The sequence below is a fragment of the Lineus longissimus genome, chromosome 3 (genome assembly GCF_910592395.1).
Source record: "Lineus longissimus chromosome 3, tnLinLong1.2, whole genome shotgun sequence".
Classification (NCBI taxonomy): Eukaryota; Metazoa; Nemertea; class Pilidiophora; order Heteronemertea; family Lineidae; genus Lineus; species Lineus longissimus.
The window spans coordinates 16,603,153-16,621,350 of NC_088310.1; the positions used below are offsets into that span (position 1 = coordinate 16,603,153).

The window sequence follows — 18,198 nt, forward strand, 5'->3', positions numbered from 1 at the left end:
AACCTTTGTATATAGTCACAACCCCGGAGGAGACACCACAAATGGTGAATATTCATGACCCTAGCAAAAGCCTATTATAGAGCAAGGCCTATCAGTCATATCTGGTCAAATAGCAGAAGTTGAGGTCTGGGACGAGGCTGGTCAGTGTTGATTACGACAGCCTTTTTACATCTTATTTCATGTCAACCAACCAGAAATAAGCAGGTCATAATTGTAAGTCATGGTGAATATTAATTCTCTGGTTCAGGGTAGTTGTCTGGTTTTATAGTTCCGAAGATAGAGTATTTGCTTCCCGTTCTAATTACAACACAATTTAGTACTCATCTTCTCATTGCATCAGTTCTAATGACATGTAATTCTAAATCACTATAAGATAAGGCCTATTTGAGAGGTGTAAGCGCCCCATTTATTACTTTTTATCCAATTCATGTACCCCTCCAACACCGTAATTGGAGGACCTCATTTCTATTGTGTTGCAAAGGTAAATCAATATCTTTACCGTCTGTGCTTTTTAATAATGCCAATAATTTCAGGTTATGCATGTACCTAGGGTGCCTTTTCACTGTTCACTTCGAACTCCCAGTAGGCCTAGCAGGAGAGATTTTATTCACAAGTTATCAACATAATTCGATAATGTGATTAGTTGATTGTTATGTGGAGTGAATTTACTCACTTCTATGTAGGGATGCTCTCCTTTTATATTTAGCATCACAACACCATTTACCCCTATCAAATAATGGGCTTTGGGCTGGTTATAACACATCTCAGGCCTATTGAGTGTTTTGGAATATTTGAATAATATTTCCAGAGCATACATCAGATGTGGAGGTTGTAGTCTGTTTCAGCTTTGGAGTACATGTCCCAACTGATATCATGAGGTTAATCACGGAGAAATGTATTGCATTACCTGGACAAGCAGTTGGATTTGTGTTGACTCTGTTAGGAGCTCTTTCCTTTACTACAAACTACATACTGTTTAAGATGGAGAGTGGAATAAGCCCACTTCAAACCATGGCCTTGCAAGAAGTGCCAGGCTTGTTGATTGCAGCACTGTGGCTCTGGTGCAGAAAGGAGTCCTTTCTATTTTCAAATGTATATTCTTGGATCTGCGCATTGTTAAATGCAGTTGGTCAGAGTCTGTTATTTTTTGCCATTCTAAACATGGAGCTGGGAGATTGCAATGCCATCTACTACTCTCAACCGATTCTTGTTGGCATTGTGGCATGCATTTACCTCAAGGAACCCTTCAACATTATTGACACTCTCATAACTGTCGTTCTTTTCTTGGGAATTCTCTTCATAGTGAAACCACCTTTCTTGTTGAATATTCTTCACTTGAATTCAGTTGGAAAAAGTCAATTTCATCCAATGTACGAGCCAAAGGCTCCTGGCTTGAAACCATTATCTGTCATGTCGTGTCAGATGATGGCTGGCATGTCAAACGTTACCTGTTTTGGTAAAGCCAACATGACTATTAATGTGGATTGTGTAAACAAAGCTATTGCCAACATGACTAATGCGGATTATGTAAACAAAGCTATTGCCAACATGACTAATGTGGATTGTGTAAACAATGCTATTGCCAATATGACTAATGTGGATTATGTAAACAAAGCTATTGCTAACATGATAAATGCGGATTGTGTAAACAAAGCTATTGCCAACATGACTAATGGAGATTGTGTAAACAAAGCTATTGCCAACATGACTAATGCGGATTATGGAAACAAAGCTTTTGCCAACATGACTAATGGGGATTGTGTAAACAAAGCTATTGCCAACATGACTGATATGGATTGTGTAAACAAAGCTTTTGTCAACATGACAAATGGGGATTGTGTAAACAAAGCTATTGCCAACATGATTAATGCGGATTATGTATACAAAGCTTTTGCCAACATGACTAATATGGATTGTGTAAACAAAGCTTTTGCCAACATGACTAATGCGGATTATGTAAACAAAGCTATTGCCAACATGACAAATGGGGATTGTGTAAACAAAGCTGTTGCCAACATGACTGATATGGATTGTGTAAACAAAGCTTTTGCCAACATGACTAATGTGGATTGTGTAAACAAAGCTATTGCCAACATGATTAATGCGGATTATGTATACAAAGCTTTTGCCAACATGACTAATATGGATTGTGTAAACAAAGCTTTTGCCAACATGACTAATGCGGATTATGTAAACAAAGCTATTGCCAACATGACAAATGGGGATTGTGTAAACAAAGCTATTGCCAACATGACTGATATGGATTGTGTAAACAAAGCTTTTGCCAACATGACTAATGTGGATTGTGTAAACAAAGCTTTTGCCAACATGATTAATGCAGATTATGTATACAAAGCTTTTGCCAACATGACTAATGTGGATTGTGAATACAAAGCTTTTGCCAACATGACTCTGAATAATGTGGTGTGTGTAGACTTTGCCAGTATGGCCAATGCAGATTTTATTTGTCTAAATGAAACAAAGGCATTGGCTTCCAAACATCACCCACTGTTTCTACCAAGGTCTGTAGCAGTTGGCATGACAGTTCTAGCACTAATCTTTAATGCCGCTTTTTTTATCTCGAGGAGGGAACTCAAGGATGTCTCATCGGTCACCATGTTGGCCAAAGTGGCCATTCTTGTCATTATTGGCACAAGTATTCCAACAGCAATAATGAACATGTGGTCGTTTCCAGTCGCCCCAAAGCCTTGGCTCCTTCTGATAGCCCAGGCTATCACTAAGACATTGGGCCGAGCATTGTTAATGCTAGCACTTCAAAAAAGCCATGCAACTTTGGTGTCAGTTACCCTAACTGCTGAGATTCCAATGGCGTATATTTTGCAGATATTGGTTTTAAAGGTAATGCCCGATTTGGCAAGTTATATTGGAGCTGTGGTGGTGATTATTTCAGCTGTTGTGTACGGGATTAAGAAATATCGACATGAGGTGGGGGAGATGAAGGAGATGAAGGAAATGAAGGATTCAGAGTGCATTCCTTTGGTACGGGGCGAAGAGTAAAAGTAATAAAGTTGTCATCATCAGTCGGGCAAGGATCCCTGTTATAAGTTTTGTCGCCAATTCAGGGGCCATATAGAATTAGCAGGATGAGTGGAATAAGCAGAATGAGCTAATTCTGGACTTCAATCACCTGGAAAAGCCAGTATTTGTCGCGATGATCGTTGTCATGCCTGAACTCTGAAGACGAAAGGAGCTATGGTAATATAGCGCTGCGCACGGCTACCAACTGAACTAAATTGTCCGTACAGACCAGTTTTCATGCCCTCATTGCGAGTCATGGCTTAACGACTGTAAAAAGCGAATGATCTTCTGATGATTTTCAAATGATCTTTGTGGCGTATCGAACAAATTAAAACTTGATGAATTCATTGAGTTCCATTTTGTATGAAATTATATCATGTTTTATACAGAATCCGCTCATTCTGCTCATTCCGCTAATTCTACATGGTCCCAATTCAGGGGAGTTTCTCCCTTTCCAGCAGTAGACTGCGCCCCTCTAGCCCAAGTTCTGTCTGCTGCAGCTCAGTTTACAAGTTACCCATAAATCGGGCAGTGTCTTTTCTAAAAAAAGGTTTGCTCAAAAAACCACATGTCTGCATGTTCTTGTTGATTTAAAAAAGAGTGAATTTTGTTATCCTGTTGCTGAAAACCAATACACAAAATAAATATTATAAAAGGAAGTTTAATATACTCTCAACTCGGCTCTATAAGACCAGGTTGATAATACCGCCGAATACCACATTTATGATGTTTATTCATAATGATATTCATCCAGGTTAGGGGTGTTAGGCCCATAAAAATTCTCGTCAGACCTCATTGGTTGGAATCATGATTTTGGGTAATCCTACATGTATGATTAACATGTATTGGGCGGGCAATAATTGTATGATCTGGTCTTATAGAGCCGAGTTGAGAGTATGTACATAAAAGCTACTTAATATGCTTTGACCTTGCACACCCACATGGTCAATCAATATTCCTGTGACACAAACATACGTATCAACAAATTCATAACAAAGTCAAATGTACCGGTATCTAAATGATATTGTTTTCAGCGGATCATGTGATAACCGACAGCTGCTGTCATGAGACAGTAATGTTAGTCACTGAAGCACGACATTTACAGACTATAATCAGTGTGGGGATTTGGACAGACACCAGTGTTTCCCATCAGTAGTTTTCAACCGGAGTTTGAGGAAATGTGGTTACTAAGCTACATGCACAAAACAGACAAAATGACAATGAATGTGACGAAATTGTTATCAAAATATTTTTAATTGTTTCAGCGTTTACCATGCACGACAGTCAACATGACACAATCGTGTCAAAAACTATGGGATACGTAATTTCACCTTTCAACAAGCGCCGTCATTGACGAAATGTTTTGCATCACGTACACACAGTGGGATGTTTAATATCTAAAAATGTTGGGTGATATGAATAAAGACTAGCAATTGCTTTTACTGAAAACCCCATGTACATTTACACTAAGCCTTTCTGTACAAAACTGAAGTAAAAGCATTTACTAGTCTTTATTCATATCACCCAATGTCTAGGTTCAGAACAGTGTGTTTGTTTTCGTCACACAATTGACAAAATTACACTTATCACTGTTATTTGTCTCTTTGTCTGTCGTGTGAGTGTAGCTTTTGGAGGTATTTGTTGGTTCGTTGGTTAAAAAATTTGAGGTTGAATTTGATTATTTCTTCTTATGTCAGTATGCATTGAATATCAGCTTCAACAATGTGAACTAAAAACCTGAATATGAGCTTGGTTTTCTTCATTTGAAAGCATTTCCATCAAGAATCTGATTTGTTTGCAGCCAAATCCTTTCAGAGATTTCAAAGTTACCTCAGAGATGAAATCGGCATACAAAAAAGGAGATTTGACAGTATTCAAATCAGCGGTTTAATTGGAAATAAGATGCTAGTGACACTTTCAGTTTTGTTGAGATAGTCATTTTGAGTTTCAATTAAAGTCAATCAGTATTATCATTTGCTAAATTGAATTTACTGTTAAAAGTTTCCAAGGCATTGGTCTGTCAGTTTGAATTTTACCATTGCCCATCACTTAAGCCTGGTTGTCTTTCGTGATTTCTGTAGGTCGCCCTCACCCTGCACCTAAAGCAATGCAAGGTCACCTTGCAAGAAAAAGATGTTTTTGTTGGTATATTGGCAGCATCGTGTTTGTTCCTCAAAATAATGAAGTCTGGCACAACCGAACTGAATTTTTGAAAACTGTGTTATTTTTTATGAACAAATCTAGAATTAGCTTTGAATCATATTTCTTTCTCCATTATTGCACAAGGAAGTAGCATAGATTTGCAATTTGCAAGGATGCCCACAGATTTTAGTAGAAATGCATATTTTTGGTAGGTAGGCAGTATTTATTTTGATAAGTTTAAGACCTTTTTATCCATAACTCTCTAACGTCTGAGAAGAAATAGCCCATTTGGTTATGATAGCTAGGAGCGATTTTAATTGTTAGCTCGGAATCTCTGCTGGCTGTTAAGAGGTCCTGTCCTTGGTTTGAACACCGCAATATATATATATGTTTTTTATCATACTAACAAGTGCAAAGAATGGTGTAGAGTGCTGGCGTGCATATGGTTCATTTGAAGTGTGACTTAAGTCGTTATGAGACTTAAAGGGAACTGAAACCGCCAAGCCAGTTCGTATGACCTCGTTTTCATTTCCCGCGTATCGGGTGATCAGAACGAGGCATGAATGAAACATGGCGCCTAGCTGTCAATCATTGAGTGACGTCACTACTATGGAATTTACTACGAAAACTCATGAATGAAAGATCGCGTGACTCACGTGATTCTCACATGATTCTCAATAATAACAAATTGAACTGCGCATGCTCAGGCACTGGGGGCGGAGCTACAAATCTGAACTCGAATAGGAAGTTGGAAGTTTGACTTTCTCGGGCGGTGAAAGTCGAAAAGTTGAATAAATCGCTCGGCGGTTCCAGTTCCCTTTAAGGTAGGCTCTTTGTCTAACTTGCCTCACTACACCATTTCCACCTAGGTTTATGAATGGGTACTGGTCAGAAAAAGGATTGTAGGGCTAATTAGTTAGCTCATCTGAGGTCTGCTTCAATTGTGAAATCAGATGATAACCTCAGACTGGAAACCAAAAACTTTAAATTTTTGGTATTTTGTACTCTGGCATAGTTAGCGAGGATTTTTTTCTCAAAAGTGTTGTATTGTTCCCCCCTCAAGAGCCTTTTGCCTCCCTCCAGGCCGAAATGCTAGCTACGCCCCAGGTATTCAGTTCATGGTTGCATTAATTAGTTGATGCACTATTGGCATGCAATAAAGTATTTGGAAGAAATAAAGTTATCTTGTGCACAATCATTGTGACGACAGATGCATGTTCCATATGCCAGGGTTCAGAGATGGGAAAAAGAGTAAGTTTCCCACAGCATAAAACATGCCACAGCTGTCAAGTCGGGGGGGGGGGGGGGAAGAAACAATTCTTACTAAAATCTCTCACATATCAATGTGTCTGGGCCTCCACCTAATTGGTCGAACTCGTCCATATCCCTGTATCTTTTATTCACGTGCGGCGAAGACCCACTACACTCCCGTGACCATTCCAAAGCAGAATGAATTGTATGGGTATTTACATGATCAGTGACGTCACCCCAGTCGGAATACCAGTGGTACTAGATTCTTCGCTGTGATTAATCTTACATCCTCACAATGGATGTGTATCACTTGCTCCACCAATCTCCAATTAACTGGCCTACATGGGTTAACTGTTAGATCTTCAAAAGCCGAGCGGAGAAAAACATGCAACATTCTAATGACAAGCTTTGCTTGGAGCGGACATGCTTCTCTCCCAGTGAGTGCCAAGGGGAAGAAACACAGTGATCTGCAGTCTTTTTCTAGCTGGAAATACACTTGAAGCTATACTCAAGTAGGGGCATGTTACATCATGAATTTGGCTAATAATTCATGTAGCCAGTAATTATACTTGCCACCAGCCATAATCATTCCCATTTTTTTTTCTTCCTGGCCTTTCCTATTAATGATGAGGTTCTAATACAGGTTGGTGTGTCGCCCCAACTTAGGTAAAAATAACGAGGCTTTACTATGATTTGAAAAGGAGGTTGTTACACCAAGACTTGTTCTCTGCAGTAAAAAATCGATGTTCATTTGATGGTGACGCCGTATGTTATTCATTCATAATATATTCTGGTTTATAAATCCTTTCCTGAAAAGATATCAATGTCTCCTTAAAGGACCAATTGCATTACTACCAAGCTGTTGCTGCACCGTCACCTTCTCCTTCCATTCTACAGTCGCAGTTCCCGTCATTAAATAACAGATAAAGTGGAAAATTTAAAAAACAGAGTGTGTCCTCTGTGCTGAGATCAATTTTGTGCAGATCAATGCATGGCGACACACACTGCACACAGGCAAAAATCTACACAATGACATCAACCCCCTTCCCCTGTGACGACAGTGATGTCGCATCTTAGTAGGGTTTGATGTAAGGCCTCAGCTTGTACTTGTGTGGCATGAAAGGGTTTTTCGCATCAGGAGTTGTGCATGCTCAATGATAAGAAATAACTATCAAGAGCTGAAATATTGGAAAAATTTCCTTAGGGAAGCCAAAGTAATTAAAAAGTACTCCAAGCAATTAGCAGCTAACACTCCCACGTGAAGATAGACTACTTAGCAAACTACACAATTTACTTTTGAAAGCTTCTGTAATATGTGAAATAAAGCAAGTTACTTTTGAAAGTTGCTCCACATGTGAAATTAAGCAAGCTACTCTTTAAAGCTGCTTTACATGTGAAATAAAGCAAGCTTCTCTTGAAAGCTGCTTTATATGTGAATTGAGCAAGCTGCTCATGAAAATTATCGTACATAAAAATTAAGCACGTCGTATTCATAGCACATGTAATAAACATCAAACAGTAAATGTTAAGAAGTTGCTTAAGGGAGGGACGTTGATATGTTTGTTGCAGCATGTGCTATAATTATCGCATGCAACAAAAATCACATTATGAAGTCGTGACAAGTGCAAGGATAAAATGCAATTCCCCTTCATTCTCATTTGGAAGTCCCAGTTTGCTCAGTTTGAGCTCTTGTCAGCCAAAATTATTGCTTGAGCGACGGCGTGAATTCACGGTTGAGTTATACCCATGATCATGTGTCGGGCTGATAAACTAGCCTGGCCCTAAACGTCTTCTAGAAAGAACAGTGAGGATTGTTATTGGCATGCAGCGCTTCGAGGTGTTCTGGCAAGAAGTGAGATGTGGTTTAAGGAATCAGGCTGTTGGTATTCACCGGTTATGTATCAAGGGATCAAGTATACATCTAACCATGATTCTTTGAAGGCTATGTCATGTCTTTCTCATTGGAATCATCTGATGTGCTGTGTATTGTCTTTCTCATTGGAATCATCTGATGTGCTGTGTATTGTCTTTCTCATTGGAATCATCTGATGTGATGGGTCATGTCTTTCTCATTGGAATCATCTGATGTGCAGTGTATTGTATTTCTCATTGGAATCATTGGATGTGTCTTGTCTTTCTCATTGGAATCATCGGATGTGCTGTGTCTTGTCTTTCTCATTGGAATCATCTGATGTTCTGTGTCTTGTCTTTCTCATTGGAATCATCTGATGTGCTGTGTCTTGTCTTTCTCATTGGAATCATCTGATGTGCTGTGTCTCGCATTTCTCATTGGAATCATCTGATGTGTCTTGTCTTTCTCATTGGAATGATCTGATGTTCTGTGTCGGAATCATCTGATGTTCTGTGTCTTGTCTTTCACATTGGAATAATCTAGTGTGCTGTGTCTTGTCTTGTCTGTCTCTTTGAAATCATGTGCTGTCTTGATGTGCCGTGGTCGGACATTCACCTCAGTCTTATCCAGAGAGTAGTGATCAGCAGCTTCTATTCAACCATGATTGGTTCTGCCTCTGCAAACAATATAAGAAAATTGTTGTACGTGTCAGCCACAGCTGTGAGCAGATCATTATCCAACAACACATTTCCTAGTTTCATCATTTAAGTGTAGGTAGCACAAGAGTATTATTACGCCTGGTAACTTTCATCACATCAGCATCCGATAGAACAACACAAACCAGCTGTCATTGGTAAACTTCATGTTTCTTCCCCTCACCTACGCTCCTTCTGACCATGTTACTTTCCCTCCTTTGCTCACCATCTGACCATGTTACTTTCCCTCGTTTGCTCATCATCTGACCATGTTACTTTCCCTCATTTGATATCTATCTGACCATGTCACTTTCCCTCATTTGATATTGATCTGACCATGTCACTTTCCCTCGTTTGCTCTCCATCTGACCATGTTACTTTCCCTCGTTTGCTCTCCATCTGACCATGTTACTTTCCCTCGTTTGCTCTCCATCGGACCATGTTACTTTCCCTCGTTTGCTCTCCATCGGACCATGTTACTTTCCCTCGTTTGCTCTCCATCTGACCATGGTACTTTCTTTCGTTTGCTCTCCATCTGACTATGTTTCTTTCCCTTGTTTGCTCTTCATCTGACCATGTTACTTTCCCTTGTTTGCTCTCCATCTGACCATGTTAATTTCCCTTGTTTGCTCTCCATCGGACCATGTTACTTTCCCTCGTTTGCTCTTCATCTGACCATGTTACTTTCCCTCGTTTGCTCTCCATCGGACCATGTTACTTTCCCTCGTTTGCTCTCCATCTGACCATGGTACTTTCCCTCGTTTGCTCTCCATCTGACTATGTTTCTTTCCCTTGTTTGCTCTTCATCTGACCATGTTACTTTCCCTTGTTTGCTCTCCATCTGACCATGTTAATTTCCCTTGTTTGCTCTCCATCGGACCATGTTACTTTCCCTCGTTTGCTCTCCATCTGACCATGTTACTTTTCCTCGTTTGCTCTCCATCGGACCATGTTACTTTCCCTCGTTTGCTCTCCATCTGACCATGTTACTTTCCCTCGTTTGCTCTCCATCTGACCATGTTACTTTCCCTCGTTTGCTCTCCATCGGACCATGTTACTTTCCCTCGTTTGCTCTCCATCTGACCATGTTACTTTCCCTCGTTTGCTCTCCATCTGACTATGTTTCTTTCCCTTGTTTGCTCTTCATCTGACCATGTTACTTTCCCTTGTTTGCTCTCCATCTGACCATGTTAATTTCCCTTGTTTGCACTTTATCTGACCATGTTATTCTCTCTCTCATTTGCTCTACATCGGACCTTGCTACTCTGATTTCCAGCTGTAACACTAGACAAGACTAGAGAAATAGCAAGACTATTGCCAATATGTGGACATGATGCCCCTTCTCCTGTCAAATTAGCTATGCTCAATGGCTCGGGGAGGCCAGGCAGTACAAGTTTCAAGTGACAGCTAGCCTCCAAGAAAACCTGTTGACTCATTTATACCATTATTGGAAAATGCAAAAGCGATTTTTGCCAATTATATAATAGTCTTTGTTGACCTTTAGTGGATGCCCGTAAAGAATAAGTGGAGAGGTTTTTTTTTCTTTACGTCATTGTGTTAGTTTGCTAGGTTGCATCCTTTGTCGAGTTGTTTACAATTTGCATTTACAACAAGGCTACAAATCTGTAGCTGAAGTATATTTCGTCGTTTCATCTATTCAACTGAAGGTGACTTACCGCTTTGTCAACATGATCTTGATCTGGAGATAATTCGCAACTGTAAGAATGTTTTATGCTCTGACGTAAGGATTGGGTTCAAGGAGTGTAGCATTGGTTTAGATGCTTTACCTAGATGCAGCTGATATTGAATTGTATTGGGTCTAAACCACTCAAAAGTGCATTTCACTCGCTCATGTATCGAAGTGGAAGGTGCTTCCAGTTGACTTAAGTGAAGTCATATTTGCTGACAGTCTCATGCTCCAGAGATAAATAGTAGACTTATACCCCTGTGCCTGGATTAATTACTTCGTAAAGAACATTTTTGATTGAAGGAATAGGAGGAAGATGAAGAAATCCATCATAATTTGGACACTGATGGTCTAGTGAATGTGCATAAGTTGGACACGAAGAGGCTTTAAGAAACTTCCATTCACACTGGTCTATTAAGAATTCCATCTGGCAAACTAACAGGAAGTCATTTAATGTGAAGTGTTCGCCAGACATGTGTGGAATAAATTGATGGCATGCTGGGGGTTGTTTATAATTTGGAAATCTCCTATTCGAGATGCTTCGGATTTAGTGATACAGGCGTGTGTATGAGCAATGACAAGGAGATAATGGTGGATATTGTTCACTAAGGAAATATTGGTGTGTTTCTGATTCATCCATGGTAAGTGTCATCGTTTGCCCACATTTTATCTTCGTTATTTCCTTTCGGTTATACACAGGGCGTCTCAATGATAAGAAAGGCAGAGCACTGTCAGAATTTAGCATGGAAAAAATGCCATAAGAAAAGGAAATAAATATGTTTTAACACCCTGATCATGTTTTGAGAATCAAGAAAATTGTCGGTTCTTTATTTTTTTACCATGTTTCACCACCATCATCACACCACCAGCACTGCCAATGAAGAAAAAACTATAATGATCATGATTGACAAGCCAACTCAGATTACCAGGCACAAAACTGCCGGGTAATAATCGTGACAGTTTTATTGCCATGATTTTCGCAATTTGGGAGGCAAAGCAAACATTAAACTTGTTAAACTTGCTAGAATTTCAAGCATCAGCCATTAAATTTTGGCTGCAAACATGGAATTTAAAGGGACAACTGGGGCATGATATTTACCTAGCCGGGAGGATAATGTGCCAATTTGACACCATGCACCACCACTTGTAGTATTACACTGATGCCGTTCTCTGATAACGATTTTCACCGTTGTTGGAAGGCAGTTTTGGCATGGCTTGTGAATTTTAGGCAGCCTAAAGGTTTACCCCGTTCTAGTGCATTATTTAGTGCAGTTCAAAGTGTTTTCTTTAATCCTGTTTTGAGAAGTTGCGGTCCTGCTGGAAGCCATTTTTGGACAAAAAACCAACACATCTTATGCCGAGGTTGGCCGTTTAAAAAAATTTGCAAACTTTTGGCTTCACGAATATTACCAGTTTGAGTATTTGTGTAATTGAGAGAACTAATTGTTGCTTTTGCTACAGTTACTATAACAAGAGAATATTTTTCCTATCACCAGTGAGGGTGATAAATGCCTGTTAAGGTTCATAAGGTACAGGCTGCTATAGGGTTCAAAGGGTTCTAAGTAGCAGGAAATATTTTACCATATTTAGGCAAATTATTGAAATTGCTAAACCATTTGACATGTTCAACAGTGGTATGGTTTTTTAGCTCACCTCTTAGCAGAGGTGAGCTTATCCCATACCGTGGCGTCCGTCGTCCGTCGTCGTCGTCGTCGTCGTCGTCGTCGTCGTCGTCGTCGTCGTCGTCGTCGTCCGTCGTCGTCCGTCGTCCGTTAGCAGGGCACGTTTCGTAACTGTTAGAGCTATTGAGTTGAAACTTGGTACACATGTACCTTTATGTAATGACACCTTGGAGACCAAGTTTCGGTCCGATTCGTTTCATGGTTTGGCCACCAGGGGGCCAAACGTTAAAAGTGAAAATATGCAATATCTCCCTTAATAGTAGTCGGGAAATTTTGAAAAAAATATGGTAGGTACTTCTAGCAAAGGTGCATCATATATCCTCCGGGTTTTTGATTTGACCTCCTTTTCAAGGTCACAGAGGTCAAATGGTGTAAATTGGCCGTTAGGATGTAACGATGGCACGTTTCTAAACTGCAATGACTATTGATACCAAATTTGGTACACATTTACCCCTTAGTCAGGTGATCTCAGGGACCGAAGTTTGGTCCAATATGATTCACCACTTGACCACCAGGGGGAAAAATCCAAAAACCTTAAAAATGTGATTATTCCTTAACTTCTTGCCCGATTGCCACCAATTTGATATCATGGGTACATCTAACCACCATACAGTATATGTCACACAGGTTTTTAATTTGATCTTCTTGTCAAGGTCACAGAGGTCAAATGGCGTAAATTCGCCGTCAGGCCGTAACTATGGCACGTTTCTTAACTGCAATGACTATTGATCACAAATTAAGTACACATGTACCCCTTGGTCAGGTGATCTCAGGTACCGAAGTTTGGTGCGATCTGATTTGCCGTTTGGCCTCCAGGGAGGGGGCCAAATTCGAAATTCTTCAAAATGCCATTATTCCTAGTAATGACTTGCCTGATTGGCACCAATTTTATATCATAGGTACATCTGATTCTAACAACCATTCAATGTGTCACCCGGGTCTTCTTTGATTTGACCTACTTTTCAAGGTCACAGAGGTCGAATGTACTGTAAATTGGCCATTTTGGGGAAATTGTAATTGCTTGGACCTACATCAAACCTAACACTACATGACACAATACCATGCTCTTTATCCATCTTTCCTCCACATGAGGTGAGCACAATGGCCCTGGCCATTTCATTGCATTTTCTGCTCTGCGCATCTGATTGCTAAAATTAAAAGTATTGATTTGCTTTCTGTTAAGAGTTTCCTGAAAAATAGTTGCTCTTTGACTTAAAGGGGGGTCCCATGTGACTCATGTGAAATCCACCACTTCAGTTGACAGTATTGTGATGTACAACTTCGTCAGCGTGAAAGAAATGTTGGACCACAAGAAGTATTTTTAAAAAGGACGATACTTCATTCCGTATATCTCTTCCGTAAACCCCTTGAATGAAATATGATCTTACCTGAACTCTCAATTTCCTGACACAAATCCACCTCTCAAACCCAAGTTTATGAATATATTGATGGATTAGCCCTTTGTGCCTATAAATCTGTCACCTGTTGCCTGGCAACACAACTAAATGCTGCATTATCACCTGAAGTTTCCACTTCTTCTGCTCATCAATCTTTACTGGGATGATCCCGATGATGCACAAATACCACGTCTAGATTTTTTTCTACCATCGTCGAATAAGGAAGTACAGTCCAAATCACAATCGACATGCCTTCTGCTTTGTGTAAGTTACGTGCAACTTACACATAACCCACACGCAAGTTGCACACTAGTGACACGATAGTGACGAAAGTTGCGCGCTGCTTACGCGAAACGGGTCAATTGAGAATATTTGACGTACCCTCAAGTTGGACCATTAATACGGTTCAGTGAAAGCAATGACTACATTCAATCACATTGGCCAGGTTATTTGTAATCTGGTCCATATTTTAACCTTTTTGTCCCCGTCACTCAGCAGAGCGAAAGGGGGACATGAAAATACCCTCCGTCCGTCGATCCATCCAACCACTTGTGAGCGCGATACCAGCGACGTATCAAAGCCAAATTTGGTGTGTGGGTACGTATAGGCATAAGTAAGAACCCTCTTGAAAATTAGGTCACTGCATGAAAATCCAAAACTGCTGCCGCCTTACCTGTTGAAAACTTGCAAGTGCCCTTGTGAACCTGATATATGGAGAAGTCGGTGTGAGAAGATTTAGTGTGTGGGTAGGTATAGACATTAGTAACAACCCTATCGAAAATTAGGTCAACACGCCAAAATCCAAGATGGCTGCCGCTTTACCTGTTGAACTGCACTTGTGAATGTGATATATGGAGAAGTCCGCGACGTATTACATATTATGTATTATCAAACAAAGCCAAGTTTTGTGTGTGGGTACATATAGGAATTAGTAACAACCCTATCAAACATGTCAAAAAGTAGGTCACCGCATCAAAATCCAAGATGGCTGCTACCTTAGGTGCTGCAATCTCGTGAGTTCACTTGTCAGTGCAAACACCCTTTAGCGACGGGGGACCTGGGCATAACACTTGTTTTAATATAACCTTGCAATTAGCTCTGATGGATAGCTTGACCCCTAAAACCTATGTATGGAGATAAAAATCAGCTTTCTAGGTTGAATAGGTAGCGAGTTATGGTCATTTGTATGTAATGGTGGCCATCTCAGATTATAAGCGATGCGAGCTCTGACAAATCACAGCCACAGGCTTCTGATGTCAGATACACAAGATAAGGCAAACATGTCATCAAGCAGTTTCTGAAAGTAGAGACCCTCAGCTGCCAAAATCAACAGTAAAAAAACATTGATACAACAATTCAAGATTACCATCTCTGCTCCCAGACTATCTCATCAGCTGGAACACCGACAAAATATGCTGGTCCTCAAAGTACCAGCTATACTCTTTTCCCCGTAAAGAAGAGATTTTTGTTGCAGCCACCTGCAATAGTTTTTGCGTGCAACAAAATCTCCCATTTGCTATGTTCATTGCTGATGTCTGCAGTAAGAATCAGTCACCGTTATGATGACCTGCAATAAATATCAAAGCCAGCGATGATAGGTTTTATCTGCAGACAAGCAATTCTTTGTCACCCATCCAATAAAAATTATTGCAGGTCACTGCGATGATAATCTCTGGTATGTTGGATGCTTAAGAGTACAAGTCATGGCTTGTACCACGTTAAACTCAAATAATCATTACGTTGAAAATTAAACTTGGTTATTGGCATTTTGTGGCCAGAATTGCGGTTACGAACGTCATTAGCAAGGAATTATGAGTTCGGTAAAATGCCACAAGTGACAGCTTATTATCGGGAATATGCTTAATGAACATTGTTCATATTACTCTGTGTTATCAATATTTTCATCAGATTTTTTCTGCCTTCCTGTGCAAAATGTTTCTGGAGTGCAGTGGTGTTCTGCGTTTTTTTGTGTTTAGCAGAATAATCAATAAATTCTTGTGAAAATGTCATGTTAACAATATTTAACTAGGTACGTTATGAACAAAACTCCAGCCCAACTGACACCACTCATAAAAAATATAACATATTTCACTGCAGAACATGCTGAGTTCACCTACAATGATTGCTGACACATTGCTGATTCAGCAAAGCTACAGTGGGTTACAGAGGGTTGATATCACCTTATAACGCCCTATACAGTTTTAGTCCAGTTTGTTGACACATCAGCCAGAAGATGGTCCGTTGTTGAAGTGTGTACATTGATACATTGCTCAATAAGAATGTACCCACTTCCAAGTTTTGGCTGAAAAATACAGTATGATTATTGTAAGAGTGTTCGCCTGATCTTGTAACTGAGTGCTTATCAGAACACAATCTACTGTTGTTTCCCATCAGAGATTACACTTTTGATCCTGAACCCACATAAATATTGGTAAATTCTGCGCATCTCCTGTATACAGTAGAACCAGCACTAGCAATTGTCAGTCCCGAGGGTGTCCTTAATAGAGAGGTGTCCAAATTAGAGAGGTCAAATTGAAAGGAAACTACCAATTTGGGACCAAAACTAGTCTCCTTAATAGAGAGGTTGTGCTTAATAGAGAGGTGTCCGCTAAGGGAGGTTCCACTGTATATGTATTTTTAGGACGATCTCTCCAAATTACGGTCTAATGTCTAAGATGAGTATGTAAAGAACTTGGCTGAAAAATGTTGGTCACATAAAGACTTTGTTATGCTATATCTTGTTATCTGACTTACAAGCCGTTGACTTGTCAGCGCAACTGTCACTATTGATTGGAAACACTTTTGGATGCTGAACTCGCATCGGTCTTGGTGAACTTGTACTAAACTTCTATTATGTTGCTTGAAGATCTCTCTAAATCACATACCAAGATGACAATGTCAAGAACGGTGCGCTAAAAAAATTTAGTCACGTGATGACAAAAATTTTCGTCTCGTCTTGATATCTGACATTACAAGCCTGTGACTCGTCAGTTCAGTCTTCACTATTGATTGGCCGCAAAGAGAAGCACTTTTGGATGCTGAATTCACACCACTCACCAGTGTTAGCAAACGAGCTTCTGTACTTGCTTGAAGATCTCTCCAAATCACATGCTGAGATGACTTTGGAAATAAATCGGCTGAAAAATGTTGGTCACATAATCACAAGAATGTTTGCCTAATCTTGTTATCAGACACTCTATTCCAGTGACTTGTCAGAGCGGGTGTATCTGTTAATTGGCCACGGAGAGAAACATCTTTGGATACAGGACTCGCATCAGTGTTTTGTGGTGAACTTGTACTCATGCAACTTCTGTAATGTTGTTTGAAGATCTCTCCAAATCACATACTGAGATGACTTTGTAAAGAAACTGGCGCGCTAAAAAATGTTAATCACATGATGACAAAAATGTTTGTCTCGTCTTGTTATCTGACATTACAAGCCTGTGACTTGTTTGTGCAGTCGTCACTATTGATTGGCTGCAAAGAGAAGCACTTTTGGATGCTGAATTCACACCAGTATTAGCAAACTTCTGTAATGTTGCTTGAAGATCTCTCCAAATCACAAGCTGAGATGACTTGGTAAATAAATCGACTTAAAAATGTTGGTCACATAATGACATGAATGTTTGCCTAATCTTGTTATCTGACATCACAAGCCTGTGACTTGTCAGAGCGGGCATCACTGTTAATCGGAATCAGAGAGAAACACTTTTGGATGCTGAACTCACATCAGTGTTGGCAAACTCGTCCTCAACTTGTGTGATTTAACTATAAAGAAGATCTCTCTGAATCCCAATCTCAGATGAGAGTGTGAAGGGTTGGCTGCAAAATGTGTTTACCTAATCTTGTTTGAGCAACAGCTACTAGTGATTGCCCTCGGAAGAGAACCCTCATCGATGTTGCCAACTTCTACTCAGCATCCAGATCCCTTTGAAGGAGACTGATGCAAATCGCTCCACCACGAATGGGTCTTTGGTAGTCGCACAAATTGTATTAACCTTCACTGTTCCCTGCTGTCGTCTGTTGCCAAATGGAGTTAGCAGTATGTCTCTGTTTGATTGGGCTGGCAATCATGCTGAGTCGGTTGAAAGGTCTGGTGAGGGGATGTGAGGACATGGCTGAAGGATGCATGTCTGATTAAAGGCTTTGAAGTTGCAGAGGTGATTGGGGTTCCTTCTCACTTCTAACAGAAAGTAACATGCCTTGTCATGGCCAATATTCATCTTTCTCCATTTGTATGAGATGCTTCTCTGCTGCAAAATTTATCGGGTGGGATCTTTGAGCCCTTGCCATTATAAGGGGCCTACTGGATGTCACAAAAAATATTCTTTACTTTTGATTTTAAATAACTCTGATTATTGCAATTAAAGATTCACTAAAACAGTAAGCTTAGCTCGGTATTTTTTGTTTCAAATTTGTGTCATCTCATTTCCTGCATTTAGTAAGTGCGCAG

The 18,198-nt window shown here is 40.0% G+C and overlaps 1 protein-coding gene across 2 annotated transcripts in view; it reads left to right on the plus strand.

Annotated features, from left to right (window-relative positions):
* Nucleotides 1–18,198, plus strand: part of LOC135484041 (uncharacterized) — a 132,150-nt gene that overhangs the window by 46,156 nt on the left and 67,796 nt on the right. The window contains exon 1 of one of the 2 annotated variants that reach the window (XM_064765104.1): nt 10,590–11,307. The exons of the other annotated variant lie outside the window; for it this stretch is intronic. Within the exon in view, the coding sequence (XP_064621174.1) occupies nt 11,305–11,307 (3 nt within the window). The 5' untranslated portion in view covers nt 10,590–11,304. Of the gene's footprint in view, nt 1–10,589; nt 11,308–18,198 lie in introns of those variants that run through there. 2 annotated transcript variants of the gene reach the window in all.